We start from the raw sequence: 23,263 nt of genomic DNA, 5'->3' as shown, positions 1-23,263 counted from the left end.
GTTTTTGAGCTCCGTTCTTCAGAGCCCTGTGGTCTACGCAGGTGCCTAGCACAGGCTGAGAGAGGCAGGCTGGCCCCGTCTTCACCCTACCCCCACCCCCACCTAACACTCTGGTGACTTCTTTTTCCAATGTCGGGCTTCCCCATGAAATGGTGTTTGGGAAATGTCGGAAGAAAGGCAATGTGACTACAGAAGATCCTCTCCCAGCTTCTGACGGTGGAAGGGGCCCTTCCCCGGAGCAGCTCGGCACCTGGGGCTTACGCGGGCTCCCCGCACCCCCCCCCCCACAGCGCCCCAGCCGGTTCCCCTGCGGGGTACCAGCTACTTTCCCCTGCCCTCAGCCACCCCCCGTCTCTGCTTTCATTCGGCAGTGGACATGATGGAGTCGGTTGCAATTTCCTCTGCTGCCTCATCGGGCTCAGCAACAACTATTTGTTGAGCCCCTTTTGCCATGTGCCAGGCACCGCGCGAGGTGCTAGGGATACAAGGGAAAACGAGACAGACGAGGAAGATGATGACTCTAGGTTGTTAATGAGGGCCCGAAATCCAGAACAGGAGGGACCCCTCTCGTTGGGGCGGTGCCAGGAGGACTTTATGGGGCAAAACCTAACAGGACAGGCACCTCATGAGGCGCCGGTCGTGCGGAGAGCCACGGGAGACGCTTGGCGGGCCACGGAAGCGGCAGCCCAGAAACCTGGTGTTGAGGAGCACATTCTAAGAACCATCGGAAGCCTGGGCCATCGGAGCGTGCAGTGGAGCAGAGAGGCAGAGCCCAGGCTGGGCAGGTGCCTCTAGGTCCTGCTGCAGAATTTGGATCTTATTCTCGATTCCATTGAAGGGATTGGTGCGGAGGAGGGACACGGTTTTGAAAGCTGAGCCCACATCATTTTCACTTGAGTCATAGTTGCGTCCAAGGGATGCCAGGTAGCTTAGAGGGAGAGCACAGAGGTTTGTTGTTTTTTTTGTTTTTTTTTTGTAATGCAGGTGAAATTCACACAACATAAAATTAACACAATTCTGTGATTTGTAGAACCTTTGTGGTGCTGTGGAACCCTCTACTCCCAAAACCTTTTCATCACCTCGAAAGGAGACCCCGTCCCCATTAAGCAGTGAGCTTAAGGCTTTTGTATCAAAGCAGCATAATGGACCAGCCCTCTAATGGTGTTTAATACATCACTTCACGTCGTTCCCTGGACCCTTGTACATGAAAGGCTAAGATAGGACAGATGCCTGGGGCTAGGAGAGGGGTCTGAGACGCAACACCACACATTTAGGGAGCCTGTAAAAGCATTAAAGTTTCACGATCTTTTTTTTTTTTTTTCTTTTTTAATGTTTTTTTTTTTTTTATTTTTTTTTATTTTTTAAATTTTTTTTTTTCAATGTTTTTTATTTATTTTTGGGACAGAGAGAGACAGAGCATGAAAGGGGGAGGGGCAGAGAGAGAGGGAGACACAGAATCGGAAACAGGCTCCAGGCTCTGAGCCATCAGCCCAGAGCCTGACGCGGGGCTCGAACTCACGGACCGCGAGATCGTGACCTGGCTGAAGTCGGAGGCTTAACCGACTGCGCCACCCAGGCGCCCTTTAATGTTTTTTTTGAGAGATAGACAGTATGAGCAGGGGAGGGTGGAGAGAGAGGGAGACACAGAATCCGAAGCAGGCCCCAGGCTCCGAGCTGTCAGCACAGAACCCTACCCGGGGCTCAAACCCATGAACCGTGAGATCATGACCTGAGCCGAAGTGAGACGCTTAACCGACTGAGCCACCCAGGCGCCCCTAAAGCTTCACGATCTTATCACAGTCAAATAGAACATGCAATCCTGGGTTGGATCCTGAAACAAAAAGAGGATGTTAATGAGAAAATGAGTTGAATCAATAGTAAGTAACCAATGCTGGTTTCTCAGTTGTGCCAAGGGTACCCGGTCGTGAAGGATATTAACGGGGAAACTGGGCCAGGGGTACGTGGGAGCTGCGTGCACCATCGTTGTAACTTTTCTAGTCCAAAATTGAGTTTATTTTAAAAAGAAAATCATGGTCTTGACTCCTCTAACACTCCTTTACCCAGCTGAGCTAGCTAGAAGGAGAATGGAGAAAAGAGCCGCCGACTCTCGGCCCAGAGCCTGCAGGAAAATGTGTGTGGTCACGGGCAGGCTGTAGTGCAGACAGCTGCACGTGAGTCGTAGCGTCCTTATCTAAGCGACCATACCTGCGGCACGTACTTGTTGAGCGTGCGTAAGGTCGCAGCCTTGAGTGCCGACTTTATCCAGGCTGACTGCGTTCGTCAGTTTTCCCCCAGCAGCTGTGGAAAAGCATTCTAAAGAGAAAGAACAGCCGTCATTATCTTGCGCTGTGTGTCGCCTCGATAGTGAGGAGCATTAAAGTGGTTTTGTTTTCTTAACCTGCTTCCTCTTGGTGTCCCTCTGTGGTATTGCGATGAGCTCCCTTCCCCGGGCTCCGCACAGGCAGGCGGTGGCTTCGGGGAGCCATGAGCATTGCAGACCGTAACCTGGCCTTTTGACAATGGTCCAATTTCCATACAAATACCCCGTGTGACAAGGGCTTGCGCATGCTTGCCTTTGCATATATATGTGTGTGTGTGTGTGTGTGTATTTTAATGTTCTGTGTAGTATTAAGTATTTTTGAATGCGAGCGTAAAGTTTATTAGGAAGTTGTAAAATGTGTGAGACACAGATTTGGTGAGGCATAGATGTGGAGAGACAGTGCTGTGTTTTTATTCTACCTCCCCTAAAAATAACCTGCCAAGCACTCTTTGTATTTGTTTAAAACCACAAACACACACAGAAGCAGTGTCTAAAATTTGATATTAGTCTAGCCAGAGACGTGGAGCAGCACCCCCTCCCCAGTTCCTCCCTCGTAGTTTATGTAACGCGTCTGAAGCAGGAGAAGCGGACGCGTGTGTAGGGATGGGGGTTTTACCTCAACTGCTGATCGGCGCGTCGTATGTGGGCAGAGCCCTTTGTGACGCTCCTTGTCGTCCGTACCTTCGACTGTTGTTACCTAAATGGACTTGACCTCTGATACTGACCTGTACTCAATTAACGAGCCGTAATTTGGGGATAGGTGATGGTACCCTCTGATTACAGGGAGTGAAGAGTCCTTTTCCTGTTCCAGGGGCAGGTAAGGGTTTGCGGGTTAAAGAGTCCTCTGGCTTCCCGACTAAAACATTGTCTGTTTGCTGTCAGTGTAAGGAAGATACTGGAAAATAGTACAGAATTAAGCTCAGTCTTTTATCAGTGAAGCTTTTAACTAATCATCATCACGTGGAAAGGGGTTTGGGGTTTTGTTTAAAAAGTCCTGTGTTTGCGGGAGACGCTGGTGGGGAGGATGGGGACACATAGTGTGGCCTCGCTCACGAAGGGGCAGGACGGTACCGTGCTTATTTTTCTGTGTGAGTCTCGGGCCGCGTTGGGGGACAGGGGACACACCGCACGATAGAGCAAAGCTGGGGCCGCTTTGCTGCGGGTTCTGAGGATCTGGTGCGATTTTTGGGGATGCTGTTTGGCATTTCAGACTCAGAATGCCAACAGAGAAGAGTTAGGGGGCAACACTTCTAAACTCTGCCTTTTAGTCTCCGCTTTGTCTCAGAATCCTATTTGCTGCTTGTCCACCCACTTAGATTTCGGGTGTCCCCGATCGACGTTCCTGGTAGCAGTCCCCAGAGAGCAACTGACAGTGCCGTGGAAAACGTCCCCTCCTGCCTGGTGTCGGCCCTCTGACACCCACGCAGGCGGACCAGGCAGGGGAGGGCGAGTTATCCCCACTGTCCGGAAAGGCCGGACCCGAATCAGGAGCGGAGTGCATTTTCAGACGACAGTGACACGGTCAAGGAGCATCCTTGGTCATCGGTAAGAGGGGCTCTCCCCGGCAGAAAACAGCGCCCGTGGTGACAGGTGCCGCAGCTGTGTGCCGCCGGCCCCGGCCTCCTCGAACGGCGGGAGGCACCCTCTCCCAGCATTGCCGTGCCGCAGAGCGCCAGGACTTCCTTCGCCATGTGGTGGCAGTTACCGTGGATTGTGTATTTCCCTGCCCGCAAGCAGCTGCGGCGGAGAGAGAGAGGCGTGCTGGGAAGGTGGGACCCCTCCCGGGTCTTGCCCTCGATGTGACAAAGCAAGGTGGTGGGAGGGGGGCTGCTTCACAGAGCCGCGCGGAGCTCACACTTGCCTTTTTATTCCCGGAAGATAATGTCAGGAGCTAAGAGAATAGAAGCACACGCCTGTCAAATCCTCCTCAGGCCGCGTGCGCGGGACTCCCTGGGTCAAAGACAGGCACACGAGGTCCTGTCGCGAGTCCCCCCACGTGAATCGAAATGTGGCCTGCCTTTTGTCTGCAGCGGGGTCTGTCAGTAGGCCCTTTCCCTCTTCCTCATTAGACCCCTTCCCCCGGCGGAGGGCTGGGGACAGCGTGCTGTGGGGCCACGGCTGCCGACAGGCTCCTGTCATTTCCTGCGGTGCCCCGGAGGCTCTGTGCACTTCGTCCTAGGGCGAAGAGGCTTTTTATAGCCGGCCCGTCTCCAGCAGAGCAGACTCGGAGAATGGGACTTAGGAATGGGGGGCCGTCTGAAAGGGCAGAAGCACAAAGAGCCAGGAAGGGTTTCAGGCGTGTTCGTCTTCTCCTGACATTTAAACTCTGCAGGGGCAGCCACCGTTTTGATCTTTAGCCTCCTCGTTTCAAAACCGTGTGCGTTTTCATCCCGGCACTTAGGAAGAGTGCGAGCAAATCTGCGGCTACTTCCTGCGTTAAGTCCCGGCGGGGAGGCTGAGAGGTGGGGGCGCGTGTGCAGCCGAGACGGGCAGGTGGGGACGGGAGAGATCGTACCACGGGGGCTGGCGCATCCTTCGCGGCGTTTCCACTCGGAGGGAAGCACAGAAGCCGTAGCCCGCGGAATGCCCAGCTCGGAGTCCACAGTCATCGTTCCAGAGGCTTCAGAGGAAAGCGCGGCCCTCCCCGGGCCGTGCGGTCGCAGAACGAACTGCGGCATTTGGCACTGTGTTCCTGTGCCTCCCGTTGCTGCCTCGTGTGCCCTGGCGCTCCCAGAAAGATAAAACGGGGTGCGAGGGCCAGCGGGCCGACCCCAGACCAGGGGCGGTGCCAGAGGAAGGCCTGCGGGAGCCAGGACCGGGCCATCGACTCGCTTCAGGGAAGGAGCGGTGGCAGACAATTCCAGGGTCGTCCCCGGGGGCAGCCTTTCCCGAGCCGAGAGCCGGGCCGTATTGAGTGGGTTGGATAAGCAGAAGGAAGACGGGAGTGGATGTTGTGGCGCGCCAGCCCGAGGGGCCCTGGGCGCTGAGAGTGGCGGGGACGGATCATCACTGTCCGCCTACTGCTTGAGTACTGTTTCATCACCACCTTTTCTTGCAAGGGGCACGTGCGAGTATCCACAGAACAGATTCGATCGTTCATTTCCCCCTCGCGACAGCCCGATACCGTCCTCCACAAGGCGCCCTCCGCCACCGCCGAGCGTGGTAATGCCCGAGAGCCTTGTCCGGGTACCTGCTCGTACGCCGTTCCGCGGTGGGGGTGGAGCGGGAGGGCGCGGCCCACCCTGCTGGAGGCGGTTCTCGGCTCTCTGCCGTTAGAGGAGGCAGGGAGTCGGCCTCATCTCTGTAGCCGGCTTCTTCCTGACGGGTGGCCCGGGGCTCCGTGCGCTCCAGGCCAGAATCCGGCAAGTGCTTCCGGGAAGCCCGGCCCCCCCCCCGCATTTCCCAGCCCTGTTCCCACGGGCCACCAGGCTGCCTCGCCCCCCCCCCCACCCCCCTCCCCAGTCTCGGGCCCCGGTCAGCATTTCCCGCAGTGACCCTTCCAGAGACTGGCAGTCCGGCATAGTGACTGAGAGCCGTTCTGCCAGGTGACCACTACTCCCTCTGTGGCCTGACTTGCCTCAGTTTCCCCGTGTGTAAGATGGAGATCAGACGAATACTCGCCTCAGAGAAGTGGTGGGAGGTTGAGTCGACAGGCATGGAGTGCACGGGGCGCCTCCAGTCCGTGGCTCCCCCGACTTCCCTCGGGTGCTCGTCCGCAGTGACCGCTGTCCTCTCCTAGGGGAGCTCTCCTCCCCCGGCCCATCTCCCGCCTCGCTGACCCCTCCTCATGTCTCCTCTTGTCTGCACTGTCACCTCTTCGCAGTCTCTTCACTGTGGACACAGTAGAGAAGACTCGGGCTCTGGGGTCGGCCGGGCCTGGATGTGCAGCCGGCTCTCCCCTGCACCTGGGGGGCTCAGTCGGTGAAGCGTCCGACTTCGGCTCAGGTCATGATCTAACAGTCTGTGGTTCGAGCCCCGCGTCGGGCTCTGTGCTGACAGCTCGGAGCCCGGAGCTGCTTCAGATTCTGTGTCTCCCTCTCTCTCTGCCCTTCCCCTGCTTGCGCTCTCTCTCTCTCTCAAGAATAAATAAACACTTAAAAATATTTTAAAAAAAGAAGAAAAGAACCTACTTTGTGGGGTACATATCGTGAGGATTCTGCATGATGATAAAGCTTAAGAAGTGCTTGGCACTGTGGTTGCCCAGAGGAAGTGCTCAGTGAGTGATAGCTGCTGTTACCCTACGGGGGAAGGGACACGGAACTCAGAATCCATGGCCAAATATATACATACAGCCCGCTTGACGTTACGTGTTCTTAGTGAGGTAATCCAAAGACCAGCTGCCACAACAACCCACATGCTCCCACCAAAGCGACAGCCATCTTCAGTTCTGTCCGGGCATATGACCGCCCCACCCGGGCACAAAGTGAGCCGTACCCAAAATTACCACCACCCAGCAGTGCCTCTTGGGCAGCCGTGACGTGCTGGCATAGAATCATGGTCCCACGACCTGAAACATTCCCCCGTGTCCTGAGAGGCCCAGTGGCACCTCTGGTGATCCCCAGAAGGCGCCCGAGAGCAATGTGTTCCGCCCTGACGCCCCATCTCCCCCACCCAGCAGGACCTGGGCAGAAGGCAGCCAGCATCAGGGCGGCAGGGCCCTCTCCCAGCTCTGCAGACTCTGTTCTTTTCCCTGCGGTTGCCTCGGTTTTGATAGGGAAGTAGGTGGTATTGTCTGGGTTTTCTTGGGAGCCCAGATGTCTTTGGATGTGTTTCTCTAACTGCAAGGCTGTTCCTGCAGAAAATAACATCACACCAAGTGGGTACAGAACAGTTCAGGTGTCTTTGGGCTTGGACTCTCCTGGCAGCCAGCAACAGAATCTGGCATTTTACCATCTGGAAAGCATGGAACTGTTTTTTGTTCATCTAAATGAAGAGCTTTAATTCCTTAATCCTGGGAAATGTCAAGGACCTTTTGTGTGCAGCTCCTCTCAGCCCTGCACAAGGCCTGTGGCAGAAGCTTGAGGCTGGTCAGGACTCTGGAGAGTTCCCTCGTGGCCACCCTGGGCTTTCCCCGTTCACCCAGGCCCTCCTCCCGGCAGCGCCCCGTGACCTCTGCCTTTCCCACTCCCACACCTCCACTCTGCTCCCCGAACGCCACTGGCCAAAAATAAATCAATAGAATCTCGCCTACGTTGTCTGCCATTCACTCAGGGTCCTACCAGGTGAGTGGCACCAGCACGGGGCCCCCTTTTTGAGCACTCTCCTCTCTGTAGATGCCCCGAGCTAGGCCCACGGAGGCCACACGAGGCCAGCATGACCTCATCCTCACGGAGAACACAGCCTGGGGCCAGGCAGGGCTCCTGCTTACAGGTCAGGCAAGTGTGGGGCTGGGGTGTCCACAGATGCTGCTGAGGGTTACGGGCAAAGGGACAGAAGGGCCAGGAAAACGGGTTTGGGAGGAGTCAGAGTGGCCAGCAGTGACGGAGTATGTCGTGAGGCCGAGGGACGCAAGGCTGGGACCTCCAGGTCATTCGGGCCCTCAGGCGCCACATCACGGTGTTTCCAAATCTCCCGTGGTGTGTGTGTGTGTGTGTGTGTGTGTGTGTGTGTGTGTGTGTGTGTGTGTGGTTTGTTGTCGTTTGCCTCCGGAGGCCGTCAGCAACCAGCACTCAGGTCCAGGGGGTTGAGGGGCTTCCCCTTCAGGGTGTCCGTGGCATCTTGGCTGCAACTTGAAAGAGTTGAAAGAGATCAGGGCAAAACCCCCAAACCAAACAAAACTCCTTTATGGAGGCACTGGTAGGTGCCACGGGCTGTGGTCAATACTTGATAGACAAGGTCTCACCCTTCTCAGACCGAGCTGGGTCTCAAAACTGTGGCCACTTTTCAAGCAAGAGGGAGCAGCCGCGTCCGTGTTGGCCTGTCTAGTTCCCACGCGGGCAACCCTGCCTCTGCTCTCCCACCCCCCTCCCGCCACCCCCCGGCGGCACTGCCAGGCTCCGGGGACAGCGAGAAGCCCTTCAAAGCCCATGCAGATGGCCCCTTCATCGGCAGAGAGGGAAGTATCGATCTTGTCTAAGTAATCCCCGGTCCCCCCGGACTGTGATGCTCTCTCCTCGGGCCTCTGGGCCTGACGATCCCGCGGCATACAGATCCAGGGTGCGGATTAGAGACTCGGGGCACATAATAAAATGAAACCGCCAGCTTCCGCTCTACTGGACTTTTATCCCAGCTTTAGAGGCTTGTCCCTGCTCCGGCCCTGTCGCCCCCACCCCCAGCACTTTCAAGACTGACTTCATAGCATTCCCATTTTGAAATAATGATGGCTTCTCTTTTCATGGAATGAGTACTTCGGGGGCCGTTTTAAATATTCTTCATAAAGCCCGTGCCCCTCCTCGGAGCAGTGTGGCCGGCGGGGATCACTGTCTCGTTGAACGTTTAATACATGGCGTTCCCGTCTTTGACTCCTTGGACCCACAAAGAATATTCTCATTCTGAGATGTTGCTGGGGCCCCTCTCCTTAAGGGTGGGTCTGTCCTTGGCAGAGCCCTGAGTGGAGACCCCGACGTCCTGGGCTGCCCTCTTTGCTCAGCATTAAAGTACATCCAGTGAATAAAAGTGTGGTTTTTTTTCCTTTGGGTTGCAGCGTGTGTACAACCAAGTAGCAAATACCTCATTTGTGCTGCACAGCTCTTGGAGGCCGTCACCATGCGAGGAGGCTGCCAGCACCGAGAACAGTCTGTGCGGACAGTGTCCCTGGATCTGAGCTGGGCTCCCCAGGCTCTCTGTGACCGGCCCAGAAGTCGAGGACCACGCGGGGAGGTGGAGGGCGCGTTCCTGGAGGGGGGTGGGGGCAGATCAGCTCGTCCTTTTTAAAAGAACAAAGGGCTTCAGTGTCACTGCTCGTTGGCCTGAGGGTAGAGCTCAGCACAGGGGTACCCTCGGGGCGTGCAGTCAGGCCCTGCAGCTGCATCCACTGAAAACCTTGACCTCTGGTGCCGGGGATCCCAGCCTCGTGTTCCTTTCCCAGGGCCAGCGGGGAGAGTGAGCGATGCGGCCAAGGTCACCCAGATAATTAGTGGTGAATCCGGGACTGAACTCCAGTCTCCTGACAGTTCCACATCACCTTTCCCGGCACGCCGCCTCTGGTCATGTTACTGTCGGCCAGAGACCGCGTGGTCCCTTCAGAGTTTGGGACAGCAGGTATTGGCTGGAGGGAAGCCAGAATCTGGGTCTCTACCTTGCCTCTCTTTTAAATAAGCAACTTCTGGACACTTGGGTGCTGAACTTGCCCTGTGAATCTTGCGGGACACGCTCAGCTCTCCTGGCTTAGCAGTGGCGGCCTCAGGCTGTGGGCTCTGTGCTGACAGATACCTCGCTCGGTGCTCTCCGTCGGTCGCATTAGCAAGAGCGGCACTAACTGCCAGAGCCCAGGTGCGGGCTCAGCTCCCACCGGCTGGTGGGACGCAAGCGGTCCGTTCACCTGTGATCCCTAATGCTGCTGACAGTCACTTTGGGGAGCTTTTTAACCACACACATCCTGGCCCCCAGCCTGGACTACCTTGTAGAAGCTGAGGGATGGTGCCTGGCACCCCGTCACCTCTGCCGCCCTGCGGCCTCCCCACTCCGGCCTGGAAGCCTCGGCAGGGTGACGCCTACAACCTTGGCAAGCTCAAGAAGCCCCGAGGGCGATTCCTGGGCCACCAAGCAAGTCCCTGATCCGCTTACAATTTTTTGACCTTATGACGGTGCAGAAGCGACACACATTCAGCAGAAAGGACACTTCAGATTTTGAATTGGATTTTCCCTCCCGCTAGCGGTGAGCGGTCTGATCCTGTCTCGTGACGCTGGCCAACATCTACAGCTCCAGTCAGCCCTGCCGTCACGAGGGCGACCCTCCCCCCCCCCCCCCCCGCCCACTGACGACTGCTCCGCTGGTCACTTTCCGTACTGTCTTCAGTACATTGCACGCAATATCCAGCACTTTATTACAGAACAGGCTTCGTGTTGGACGGCTTTGCCCAGCTGTAGGCTTGCACACATGCCGGGAGCACATGTAAAGTAGGCCAGGCTAAGCTGTGACGTTCGGTAGGTTGAGTGTATTAAATGCGTTTTCAACTTAGGGTGGTTTTATCGGGACGTAAGCCCGTCGTAAGTCGGGGGAGATCTGTACGACAGACTCTCACTTTAGGGAACTGCTGAGGAGTGATAGTATGTTGAGAGTTTTTGTCCCCTTCCTGTGTCCCGCTGACCCTTAACGCTTGCCACCGCTGTGTCCTTGGTTCTTCCTCTACAGATCGGAGAACGGAGCCTTTCTGGTCACCGTGAAACCCGGGCTCTGCAGGGCGACGTTAAGCAGAAAGTAGCCTTGCGGGACCCCCCCCCCCCATTCTCTTTGCCCCACAGCTGGCCAGAGGCCGCCAGTGGGAAAGAGGATTTGGGCTTTCTGTGCCAAAATCGACGTGCTGACATAGGATCTCCCCCACTCGTTAGCACTGTACTTTTGATTGCCCTTGATTAATGCGTGCACACGCTGACCGAATGCTGCTGGCTGCTGTTTGCCCCATTTCCCCTTCCCCCCTTCGTTCCGAGCGGCAGGGAGACTCCTCCAGTCCAGAGACTTCCTGAGGGCCCACCCGTGTCGGGCTCTTTTGGGCTGGGCGCCTGGGATGTGGCAGCGAGCAAAAGGGACAGGGAGAGAGAGTCGTGTGAGCGACAAGTGCTGGGGCGGAAGTAAAGAGACTGGCATGGAGTCCTGCCCCCCCCCAGGAGTCCTGGGGGCCGTTCCCTCCTAGGGAGGCGGTGACCAGGCTGTGCCACCGCCGTCCAGGCGCAGCTCCTGCTGTGCTGTTCTGGAGCCCCTTGGCTGGGCCTGTCACCTCGCCTGCAACTGCTTCCTGTCTTGGGAATGGGCGGTCTCATCACGGCGCCCTCCTGAGGTGGTTGTAGGGATGAAGCCAGGGGGTGGGCGGGGAGGGAGGGGAAGGCTCACGGTCGGTGGGTGCTGCTGTTTGTCAGGCGCCGTCCCAGTGCTTCCCTGGCACTGGCTCACGCAGTCCGTGCCCGAGGTCACGCGGCCCCTGAGTAGCGGACAAGACCCAGACCCGTGCAGGCCGGCTCCCGGGCCCCAACCCCTTCCCGGCTGTGCAGTGCGCATCACCTCGCGCAGGGCCGTGGCCCTCACTGCAGGCAGCGCTGCCGTGGCTTTGGCCGACCTAACTCATGACTTCCCGAGCACCCCTCGCTCTCGGGTTCCGGAGTGCAGACGGCAGAAAGGCTCACACGCAATATGGGAGAGGAGCCTTGGGAGGCTTGTTTTGACTGGCATCTCCTTCACCAGTGTGACTGGCGGATGTTTCAAGGGCTTTTGAAAGATTCCTTTCTCCCTCCGAGCTTAGTTCCCTGCCAGTCTGGGGGCACGAAGACCTTCACCTGTTTGAGCTGGGGACGCAATTTCGGTAAGCCCTGGTTGGCGGAGGAGGACGACGCCGAGAGAGGGATAAGGCCCCCCCGGGGCTGCGATGGGCACGTCACTCTCAGAGAGGCTCCCCGGCAGTGCTCCCTTCGGGGTAGAGAGGGAAGCACACCCCAGCCTGAGCCGGAACATCTGCAGTTTGCTCTGCCTGGAGGCGATAAGGGACACCTCCTGGCCAAGCCCCTGCGTGGCTGTCCACTCACTGGTTTGGGGCAGCTTTTTTGTTTTTAAGTAAGCCAGACCCCTGACGTGGGGCTCGAACTCACAACCGAGAGATCGAGACACACACGCTCCAGAGTCGAAGCCCGCCAGGCGCCCCTGCTCACTGCTGTTTGAGTGGCCCTGTCTCTCCGTGCGGTGCTTTCACTGGTCACCTGGCATCGCTGGCCCTCTCCTGTTCTTCCCAAGGTCCCCTATCCCGCTGGTTTATTGTTTCTTTCTTGTCTTCTCCTCCCTCCCTCCCTTGCCAGGGGCTCGCAGCTCAAGGGCCGCTTTGATCTGTTCACAGGCACTTTCGTAACCAGCGGCGAGTGGAGGGATGAATGGTCTCCCCTCCTCAGGAGCGTCAGTGTCCCTCCTCAGCCTCCCCTGCTGGGCAGGGTGGCTTTAATCTCCCAGTGGAATCTTAGGAGCTGTACCTTACGATGGGGCCTGAGCCTCGGCTGGCCTGGCACAGAGTGGATTTCACCTCAATTAGTTAATAGCAATATTTTTTTGTTGCCCCAGGCCTGTTTTTTCCCCCACATCTTGGATGCTGGGGAGGGGGGGGACTTGTAATATTGAAAAGTGTAAAACAAGAAAACGTTGAAGGTTGAATGAATGCTTGGACAAGAAAGGAAGAGCATTATAGGTGAATTTCCCCCCCCCATTCTGCAGCCATGCCTTGCCTGGTGCTTTGGAGTTCGGCCACAGGAACCCCAGAACCAGGAGCGGAGGAGTTTGTGAGGAAGGGAGGGGACATACAGTAGATCCGCCCACTTTGTTTCCCTTTATTACAATGTCTGTCGTCAGTAACAGAGTTGACGAAACTGAAATCAAACATCATTTGATCATGGCAGCACAAAAAAACCCAAAAAAACAAAAAAGAAAAAACCCTGCCCCCGTTGGGCGATTTAAGGGAGTACCTTACACTGGACCATCCAAAAAAGGGGCTACACTTGACCAGATGGCCAGCCCACTAGCAGCAAAGCTAATTGGGTGCCCTCTCTGGGAGCCAGATGCCGGAACAGTGCCGTGGTCCCGAGAGCTGTATCTGGAGGACATGCCCCGGTTCGTCCAGTTCTGCTCCAGAGTAGCTAGCTGACCAGCAGCCACATTTACAAACCTCCTAACCTGCACCTCCCATCGGGACTCCGGCTTTCCAAGAACCTTAGGCTGGGGCGTGTGGGCAGATGATGCCCGGGGCACCTGGAGCGTGTGCCTTTTCCAGAACCAGGATTGCTGGCCGGGGTGCCTGTTGGGGAGGGCTGGCCTAGGCTTGGGCCTCGCGGCCTCTGGGCTTAAACACAAACCCAGGGCCCCTCACCGGCTGTGCGACCTAGCCATCTTCCCGACCTCCGGGAATCTCCTCCTCCTCTTCTGTAAAATGAAAATAAGGAGAGTACCCACCTCCGTTAACTTGCCGTTTGCTGCTCAATTTTATACGTTGGTCATTCGTGTTAAAAATTGTACAAAGAAAAGCAAAGAAAATGTGCAGCCAGACACGGCATGCCAGCCTGGGATGTGGGCTCTGGGTGGCCAGTGCGACTGGGGAATCCAGCCCCGGGACCGGTGCTCACGCTGCTGAAACGGACAGATCTAGGCTTGTCCCAGAGGCCTCCTGGGACCGCCGATGAGCTTTCTGTGTCCTGGGCAAGGAGCAGCCCGAACTGGTGGACAGCTCGCCTGGCTTCCCTGCTATGACAGCAACTGATACGTGGGGCAGAGCTTGCTCGAAACACTGAAACAAGTAGTAGGCGCTGGGGTAAGAATGCTCCAGAAACTCCCTCTTCCGGAAATTTCCTTCGTGATGGCAAATGTGATAGCCCGCAGAGGGGCACTTGCATGGGTTGTCCCGCTTGGCAAGGGGTCTGGGTGGGTAAGACCCAGCCTCCAAGCTCAGGGGCCATGGGGCCCAGTTTGCTTTGCTGTGTTTTGTAGCCATTAATTTCACCCCCCCCAGTCACCACCCACCTTCTTGCCAAGTTATCATTACTACTGTTTAAAAGAAAAAAGAAAAAAAGCATTGCTCATTTTAGAAAGCTGTCTGTCAGAAATGCTTAAAATAAAACCAGTCTGCACTTGAAAGAATAAGTACCACTTCTCTTGAAAGTCACTTCGGTGACAGTTTCTCAGCCATGTTGGATCCACGACCTATAGCTGTCCTTTCGAGAAAGCCAGGGCAGATGTTTCTGGTATGTGGCCGTCAGTGAGTGGGCGCTTTTTTTTTTATTTTTATTTTTTTAAGTTTATTTATTTACCTTGAGAGAGACGGTGAGAGAGCACGCACGCAGAAGCAGGGAAGGGGCAGAGAGAGAGGGAAAGAGAATTCCAAGCAAGCCGTGCCCTGTCGGCACAGACCCCGACTTGGGGCTCGAACACACGAACCGTGAGATCGTGACCTGAGCCAAAACCGAGAGCCAGACGCTTAACCTACTGAGCCACCCAGGCGCCCCTGGCGAGTGGCATTTTTATTTCTGTATTCTACAAATATGTATTGGGCACCTGCTCCTGCTAGATGCCAGCCAGGTGATGTTCCAGGCCTTGGGGACGTACCATGAACCAGGTGGGCATGATCCCTGTCCCCATAGAGCTCATCATCTTGTGGCTTCACCAGCCACCAGGCAGGCCATGAAAGTCCAGCAAGGGAAGAGTGCCCACCCAAGGGCGGGAGGAGCAGAGAGGGAGGGGAGAGAGTCAGGGCTGCCTTGTGGCTGGACAGGGCGTGCTTCACACGCACAGCCATTTATTTAGAGAAAGTGAGGCTCAGGTAAGCTAGGGGGCCTACGCCCTCCACCTTGGGGTGTGGCCTCTCTGACCTTAGGTGTGGACACAGCAGGACTGATCTCCAGATCATGTGCAGCTTTGCCTTGCGGGCCTGGAGCAGCCTTTCGAGTTGCTTTTCACCTGATCAGTTCACCCCGCTGCTGCTTGTCCCTTACTGTTCTGGTGACAGCTGGAAAACTGAGGCGTCTATGCAACGTAGACCCATGTTTACTCTTGCTCACAAAGGTGATCGTTTTATCTGGGGTTTTTTTGTTTCGTTTTGTTTTTTAGCCACAACATTCATAATGACGAGAATCCCTAGGGAGGACCACCCGATAAACCACGAGTGTGAACACAACTGTCAAATTAGGTACAATCTATTAATTTGCTGATTGATGGCAGGCATTAGCAATTTCTGGTGTCCAGTTTCAGAACTACAGGGGAGCTGAAGCTAGTCCTTTGTTTTCCAGAAGGGACGCTGAGACCCCGAGAGATTAAGTAGTCGAATCAAGGTCAGTGGACAGTGCTGGGGCTTCAAGCCAGTGTGCGTTCTGTCTGGTCACCGGATGCCTCTAGTAGACCTGAGGCATTCATGCCCTCGGCCCTGCTGGCAAAGCCTCTACTTGGAGTTTGGGGACAGTGGGGGGGTGTGGCCCTCCGAGATGCCATAAATAGGCCACAACTTTTGTTGGAGCGAAGACCACACTTTGAGCGTCAAGGCTCCTCAGAAAGGTAATAGGAACACTGAGGCCCAAGAGAAAGATCAGAAATTTCCAGATTCCTGGTCATAAGATCTCTGTGACTACAAATTATGAGACAGAATGAGAATGACAGAAAGCAGAAAGACCAGTTACCCTGCCAGAGAAAGGGTTCCATTGCAAAAATGAAGTCGAGGTGGCTCAGGTGGTTAAACGTTCGACTCTGGGTTTCGGCTCAGGTCGTGATCTCACGATTCAGGGGTTCGAGCCCCCAGGAGGGCTCTGCACTGACAGCACGGAGCCTGCTTGAGATTCTCCCTCTCGCCCTCTCTCTCGCCCTCTCTCTTTGCCCCTCGCCGGCTCACGCTGTCTCGCAAAACAAATGAGTAGACGTTTCAGAAAGCGAGATGAAGTCGAATGTGGACAGCTGGAGAACCTTTGCGTTCATGCAGCGTTCCCTGCGGCGACTTGGCTCCATAGCCTCTCCGTGACCTGCCCGGTCTGCGCCTCTCCGCTGGCCTGTGGCCACGCCCCCCTCACAGGTGCTCCCGCCCGCCCGCCCGCCAGGGCTTTCCATCGCTGGAACTCAACTCCATTGCCTCCAGGCCCGAATGCTTGTGTCCTCCCCGCCGCCACCTTCGCTAATTTTCGTACTTCCGGTTGTATTCTAGATGTCCTTTCCTCCAAGAGGCGTCCAGAGGCAGACTGGTTTATCCTATCTAGGGAATGCATTGGTTTTGTTTTCTCTGCGCTGGTTCGAAGGGGCATCTAACGCCACTCATTGTCCTTGGTTCCAGGTGACAGACCACGCCACCACCGCCCTGCTCCACTATCAGCTGCCCCAGATGCCAGACGTCGTGGTCAGATCCTTCATGGTAAGTGGGCTTCAGAGCTGAGCCTCCTATGGAAACCTTGGTGCCCTCCCAGTAAGAACAGGCAGTTTAGAAGGCAGCTCACGGTGGGCCAGGGCCCCACAACGGGCCAGCGTAGAACCGATGCTTCCTTTAAACGGGGAAGGGATTTATGAGAAACCGTTTCCCACTTAATTAACCGGTGTTTTCTATCGTGCTGAACAAATGGTTGTTTCAGATGTGATCTCCCAACACAGTTTCCCCGCATTGATTTAGTCAGTAGATATTTATTGAGCTCCTAATCCATGCCAGGCCCTGTGCTTGGCACTGAGCAGGTAGCAGTGACGAAGATACGTCTTGCGGTGCCCCCAAAACATGGAGCTCGGGATGGGGAGCGACCCCAAAAGAGCCAAACGGCCGTTGTGCCGGTGTGTTGGAGTTCGCTCCTGCCAGCTCCCGTGAAGCGTGCGGAATTTGGCAACCCGGTTATTCGACCGTCGGTAGCTTGCAGTCGAACCCCAAGGTTTACACCACGGAAATCGGCAGACGCCGCAAGTCAGGACTCCCCACCACCCCAGGGCTGAGTCATCCGCGCGCTGTGGCCCACATCTGTCCCGCGACCCCCGTTCGGCCCGAGCAGGGCCGTCAGCCGGCCGCACCGGATCCTGACGGAACCGGCAGCTGTTCCAGCATCGTGCCGACGCGGCCTCGTGCCCTCACCTCAGCGGGCGCCCATCTTTCACCGCGGCTGAAACTCCCTTTGCCGCTCATGCTCGAAAGGCTGCCAGCCGGAGACCTACTCAGAAGACCTACCTGTTCGCAAGTCCAAATCCGTGTTGACAGCCGGCTGCCGTGGCGCTGCCCGCGTATCCCGTCGCGGTTTGCCTCGGGAAGTGAGCTGCCCAGAGAACCTGCCGCTCCTTTGTTGGAAGACACAGACCCGACTTCTCGATCGGCGCCCGCGGTGCTGGGGAGGGCGGACAAGCAGGCCCGGGCAGTCCGCAGAGCCGTGCGCGTCGTGGTTCCTTCGTGTGTCCTGAGGACAGTTCCGCCGACAGCCTCCAGCGGGCTCCTCATTTTCGGACGCGTACCGAGCGTCGCCGTCTAACCTAACACGTGTCGTGCCCAGCTTCCCTTTGGTAACTGACTCTGGGACTCGGGGACCATTTGCATTTGATCGGCACTGGAGGATAAAGAGTTTAGCTGAGTGATCCGTCGACCCCCTCACGTTTGTTGCCAGAACCTCAAACACCTGGCCTTTGGAAGGGGGCAGTGCCGGGGGGCCACGGTCTGCCACCACGAAGGCGGCTGCGACGAAGACAGAAGAATTTGTATCAATAAACTCGACCTACCTCTTCAAAGAACACTTTTCTCTTATGGACGTAATTCGGGAGGACATTAAATGATGAGATTCACGTGCCCCTGTCACAGTGAGAACGTGCTTAACTTGCTCGCAAGCCTTTTGCTGCGGGGTGTGGGTTGGGTTGAGTTTTCTTTTTTTTTTTTGTAGCAAATCTCCTTGAGTTTGAGAATTGAGTTACGGGAGCCTCATCCTTATGTATGATGCCCGGGAGATTTCTGCTCTCTGAACCACTCCAGGGTGTATTTGCCGCTTATTATGTTACCCGATGGCACCAGGCTGTCCCCCCACCCCCCCGCAGGTGCAAAGGGCCACATTGTGACAGTGAGTGATGACCTCTGAAATCAAATTAGAAGGAAGGCACGTTGACCTCAGTGGAGGGTTCGAGCATTGTCATCGATGCGACGTCTTCCTTCACACGTGTCTGTGCCCACTTCTCGGTAGCGAACGAGGAGAACATCAGTACGCATAGTCGGGAGACACGGGACACAGAAATGAAACGTGGTTACGCGTGGCCCCGAGCCACGGGCTGTGCGCTAGGGCACGGCCACTCCTGTGGGAGGACTTCCTGCCCCTGAGAGCAGGAATTTCTATTTTAAAAACTCCCTCAGTTGGGAGGGGCAGGGGGAGCTCCAGAAGTGACAGCCAGCAGTGTTACGACCTTGTGGATGGCGCGTGCAGCTTTCCGTGAAGTCACGGGCTAGCTTTTGGGGCACAGCCAACTTAAGTCCTCTGGCCTCGAGATCATTAGGCTTGACAGGAAGGATGACATTGGAAGCTCCCGGATCCCATTTCTTTTATTTGTCTCTTCACTTCTCTTTTTAGACCTGGTTACGAAGTTACATAAAGCTGTTCCAGGCTCCGTGCCAGCGCTGCGGGAAGTTTCTACAAGATGGCCTTCCCCCCACGTGGAGGGATTTCCGAACCCTCGAAGCCTTCCACGACACCTGCCGCCAGTGACCCCGCCCCAGCCCCGGGCCGGCCTCCAGGCTCTGCCCCGCACCTTCCCAGATGATCCCTGGATCCCTCGGTCAGCCTGATGGCTCGGCCCCGTCCTCACCGCGTAGACTCCAGCACCCCACTCCTCCCCGTGCGTAGAGCAGCACGTCCTACCTGAAGGCTGAGCCACTTGCGGAACAGATTCCTTCTCGTTTTGGTGGGACTCATTACCCACTGCAGCTGGCAAACGGAAGGCAGAGAAAACCTTTTGGAACTCGGAGTAAGGAACTCACGCAGCATGCTCGTCCTTGTGTGTTGGCGAATGATCCTCCTGGGCCTGTGCTCTAAGTCATGTTCACGAGCCATTATCGTCTGAATAAGCCCATGTCCGTACATCCTGTCATGCTGGGCGTTTTGTTTTGTAACTTTTTTTTTAATATATATATATATAAGCAGTAAACGTTTTGTACCCAGGACAAGGCTTTGTCTCCTGTCTCTTAAAGCACCTTCCACATTCAGTGTAGTGAACATGTGGGCAGATCTGGGCCTTTTGAAGAAAAAAAGAACAGTAATGTCTGCATTTAAAACCTTGTTCTTTCTGAGGACACAGTTTCTTGCTTCTTGCTTAGGAGAGAGGACAGTGTTGGCAAATATTCCATTTCAAAGATGTTTTTGCAGTTTGAAAAGCGGATTGTTCTTTTTGAGGAAAAAGCGCACAGATGTTTCTTTTTACTAAGCCAGTGGCACATGCATGCCCAAGGGAAAGGAGTCTGCCCGTGTCAGCAGCTAGAACGCGTGTGAGCGGGCGTGACGGGGGTACCTGGTTCGTTGGTCCCAGGTTTTGTCCTAAACGTTCCTGTGAACAGATTCCAGCCCAGTCTGCTGAGGACATTCGGGGCCTTGACCCCAACACCAAAAGCTAGAGCCTGTTTGTATGAAGAAATATATAAGACCGGGCGAAGCTCTTGAAGGATGGGGGAGCTTCCTCAAGCTTTTCCGGCCCAGCCTACGCTACAAATGTTCCCTTTGCAACGAAGACGGCAGAGGTGTCTTGAGGTGGCCAGAAGAACGAGTGGTTCCTCGGTGACTTCTGGTACCGCTTAGGCCCTCCCACCTGCCCCCACCAGGCTTACAGGAGCTGAGGACAAAGGATCCAGTGATGGAGAAAGGATAAGACAGTGCCGCTTGGGGTGTGGCCCAGTGGCGGCAGCAACATGGGGACAGATTAGAAACACAGAGCCTCAGGCCCCGCCCCGGGGGACTCTGCTGTGGGCCCAAGTCTGAGAGACCCCGTTCAGGAGACGGGCGCCCCGTCTGGGGAGGTGTGATGGGAGGCAGCGGGGACGTTCCCACACAGCCAGAGATTCCAGACTAAATACCATGGTCGTCACGTTCGACATGCTGTCGCTCATGAGAGGCACCATTATTTCATGAACCACTAGGAAAGAAAAACAGGCTGCCAATTAAACCGTGGCCCAGGCCTTAATGAGAATCCTGTGTGACACATGAGTCGGTCACACCAGCCTTTCATGTATTCCAAGGGGGTCGGCGATTTCTCCCGCCTGAGTTTTACCGTTTAGCGTGGGACAGACGATCCCTTCGCACGGCCCCTGGTAACAGAACATAACACGCTCCTTTGACTCACGGGTAGCTGCCTTTTTCTTTGGTCTCGTGAGACGCTTGTCTGTTGCTCTGGGACAAAACACAGAACTGAGGACACAGGGTGGGTGATAACATGTCATCTCATCGCCGCACACCTTTTGGGAGACATTTGAACGGCATGTAGACTGACCTCTGTGGGGCTGCAGTGCGCGTTGTCGCATGCAGTGATGCTGGTGTGACCGGCTGTGACCACGCTGGAGCCCGTGGAGGGCCAAGTGCATCATGGCTGCCAGCACCCACCAGCGACTTTGAAAAGTGCGTTGGGCGGGGGGGACACTGATGAGACGAACAGTAGATCGCCTTGTGAGAGAGCTGTTTGGATCCTCCTGATTGCCCAGATCGGAGAAGGGCCCTCGCTAGAACCAGGGGCTCTGACTGCTGCCGGCCCCCGTTTTCGGGAGAGCGAGCCAGCCGGCCTTGAGTCCAGAGCCTGGGGCGGGCAAGAGCTTCTGCTTAATGACCCTGTTTTCTCTGTGTCCTACTTAGTGACACCTTCTATTCGTGACGAACGCTGCTTGTTTCCCATTTACGGGGAAGGTATAAAGTTTCCATTTTGAACAAGTGTATTTAGGCAGAAAAGTGAGACCATTAGAGGAAAAACATTAAATAAACATTGGTACAGCTGAAGCGTGGCTACAGCAGAAATGGGGGTGGGGGTGCGACCGGGGAGGCATGCGCAGCCAGGGCCTGAATCCTGGCCACCCGCCCCCAGTGCTGGGGGCCCAGACAGCTCACCCTTCCTTGGTATGAGCCCCGCTCCCGCTTCTGTGAGATGAAGGCTGATAGTGATGGTGAGAAAGGGGAGCTGGAGGGATGCGTTTGGGGCTTTTTCAGTTTATTTATTTATTTTGAGAGAGAGAGAGAGAGAGAGGGAGGGAGTGTGATTGGGGGAGAGGGAGAGAGAGAATCCCAAGCAGACTCAGTGCTGTCGTCACAGAGCCTGATGTGGGGCTCGATCTCCCAAACCGTGAGGTCACGACCTGAGCTGAAATCAAGAGTCCGACGCTTAACCGACTGAGCCACCCAGGCGCCCCAGGGGTGGGGTTTTATAGATGAAACAAGATGGGCCATGAGTTGATAATGAACTATGGCTGGGCATTGGATATGTGGGTGATGTTAGCTGTTCTGTTTTTCTATATTTTATATATTTTTCTCTATATATTTTACATATATATATATGTATATGTATATATACTTTTCTCTCCGTATACATGATATATATATATGCTTTAAAAAAAAATCTTTCCCAAATTAAATGTTGGGGGTTGGTGAGAAGTACAAGGGCCGGGCCAGTCACCCACCACGGCCTTCCCATCTCTGGCATTTCTGCTCTTCGGTCCTGAGAGGGGAAAGCTGAAAGGAAGTCGTACTGAGGTCTGGCGAGTTGAGCAAGGCTGGAAGGGCGACGAGCTTGTTTGCACCAAATCCATGAATGCTTGGCGGCTTGAGAGACAGACACGAGGGAGACTGGCTTTGTCGTCGGCCATTAAAATCCAGACAACGTATTGACCCCAAGTTGGCACATGTAGGGACTGGGGGTACGTCGGGACCAGTTGCAGGGTGGCCGGGAGGCCTGCTGCCCCAGGAGCGAGGGCATCAGGTTCTGGAATCCTCCTTTGGTGCCTCTCGCGGACAGGAGCGTGGCCATCAGTGAGCGTGCCGCCCAGATGCTACTTAGGCTGTCCAAGGTGACCTCTAGGCCAGACCTACCAGGTACAGTAGGTGACTTAATCGTGACCCCCACAGCTCGGCGTCTGCTCTGGGCCAGGTGCCTCACCCCAAGTGGGCACGTGCTGTTTCCCCTCGTCGCACAGACGGAACCAGGTGAGGGTCTCACGCAGCAGTCTCAGGGTCTCAGCAGGGTCTCAGCAGCCAGGGGCTGGGTGTCAGACCTCGTCACCACGCGCTGGGGCTGCTTCGCGGCAAAGCCGCCTCCTGAGAGGCAAAGGGGCCGGTCCCCGCTCTGCCGCGGTGTGGGACCTGAGTTCTCTGGGCCCGAACTTAGAAATCTCGGTCCTGCGCGTGCCCCTCTGCCGTGAAAATCCGTGAGGCAGGTACCTGTGCCGTCTGCCGGCCGGGTGACCGCTCGTCAGCGGGGCGGTCGTTAGGACCTGACAGAACGGAATGAGGAAATCTGGGCAGGGTTGTCCAGATTTTTTTTTTTCCTGAACTAAATTGGGAACTGGCCTTTTGGTATCGAGTGATATTTTTCTACTTCACACCATCGACGGAAAGCCGTAGGCACGAAATGGTGATCTTTCAGTGTTAACGTGCAAACTCTCCATCGCGTTAAGACTGTCAGGAGTGCGGGCCTGATGCTAAATCGAGAGCCTCGTAAGGTCACCCTCGTGGGGAGGAGAAGGGACATCAGCCTCACCACCGGGATCTCACAAGATCTGGAACCTGGGCCAGCTTGACGGGAGGCATCGTCAGGCCATCGGGTGTGTAGGAGAGAGGACAAGGTAGAACGATTCACCTTGCTTGACTGCGCCTCCCGGCCTCTGCCTCTCTGCTCAGGATGATCTCGGTGAACTTTAGTTGTCCTGCATCTGACAGGAAAGGGTGGGCCGATTCCTTTGCACCTGCTCAGAGCTCATTCAGGCCTGCCCGACGCGCGCATCGAAGACAAGCCGGCGCAGGGGTGCTGTGGGCAAGCCCGCCTGCCGTCAAGCCCTCGCGGTCTGTCTGCACCTGCTCGGGGGAATAATCAGGCTTCACTTTCTAGGACAGGCGGGCTTCGTTCTCCCGTCTCTGCCATCCTTCCCCCCGCTCCCATCCCCTCCCCGGCTCCTTCAGTTAGCGGAAAGGAGCCTCAAAAATCACTTTCAAGTTGAATTTTAAATTGCAGGTTGGCCGCTCCCTGTCATTAGTGCTGGAAGAGACAAACCTTAGAGTTCACGAGCACATCCAGGTAAAGCGCCATCTCGGCAGCTTTAAGATGATTAGTTACTCGAGGACAGCTCCAGCCTGTCTCTGTGCCAATTGAGTTTGAAATTT

At 55.8% G+C, this 23,263-nt stretch overlaps 1 protein-coding gene across 7 annotated transcripts in view; it reads left to right on the top strand.

Annotated features, from left to right (window-relative positions):
* The window catches only part of MED27 (mediator complex subunit 27), a 240,810-nt gene that overhangs the window by 181,377 nt on the left and 36,170 nt on the right, over positions 1–23,263 (top strand). For 3 of the 7 annotated variants that reach the window (XM_019420766.2, XM_019420764.2, XM_019420762.2), the window contains one exon: positions 16,252–16,329. In XM_019420766.2, the coding sequence (XP_019276311.1) occupies positions 16,252–16,329 (78 nt within the window). The other 4 variants (XM_019420769.2, XM_019420767.2, XM_019420763.2 and 1 more) reach the window with 3 other exon arrangements.

The sequence above is a fragment of the Panthera pardus genome, unplaced genomic scaffold (assembly GCF_024362965.1).
Source record: "Panthera pardus isolate Hobbes unplaced genomic scaffold, ASM2436296v1 HiC_scaffold_20, whole genome shotgun sequence".
Classification (NCBI taxonomy): domain Eukaryota; kingdom Metazoa; phylum Chordata; class Mammalia; order Carnivora; family Felidae; genus Panthera; species Panthera pardus.
Note: the sequence above shows the minus strand (reverse complement) of the source record. Positions and strands in the feature narration are given on the sequence as shown.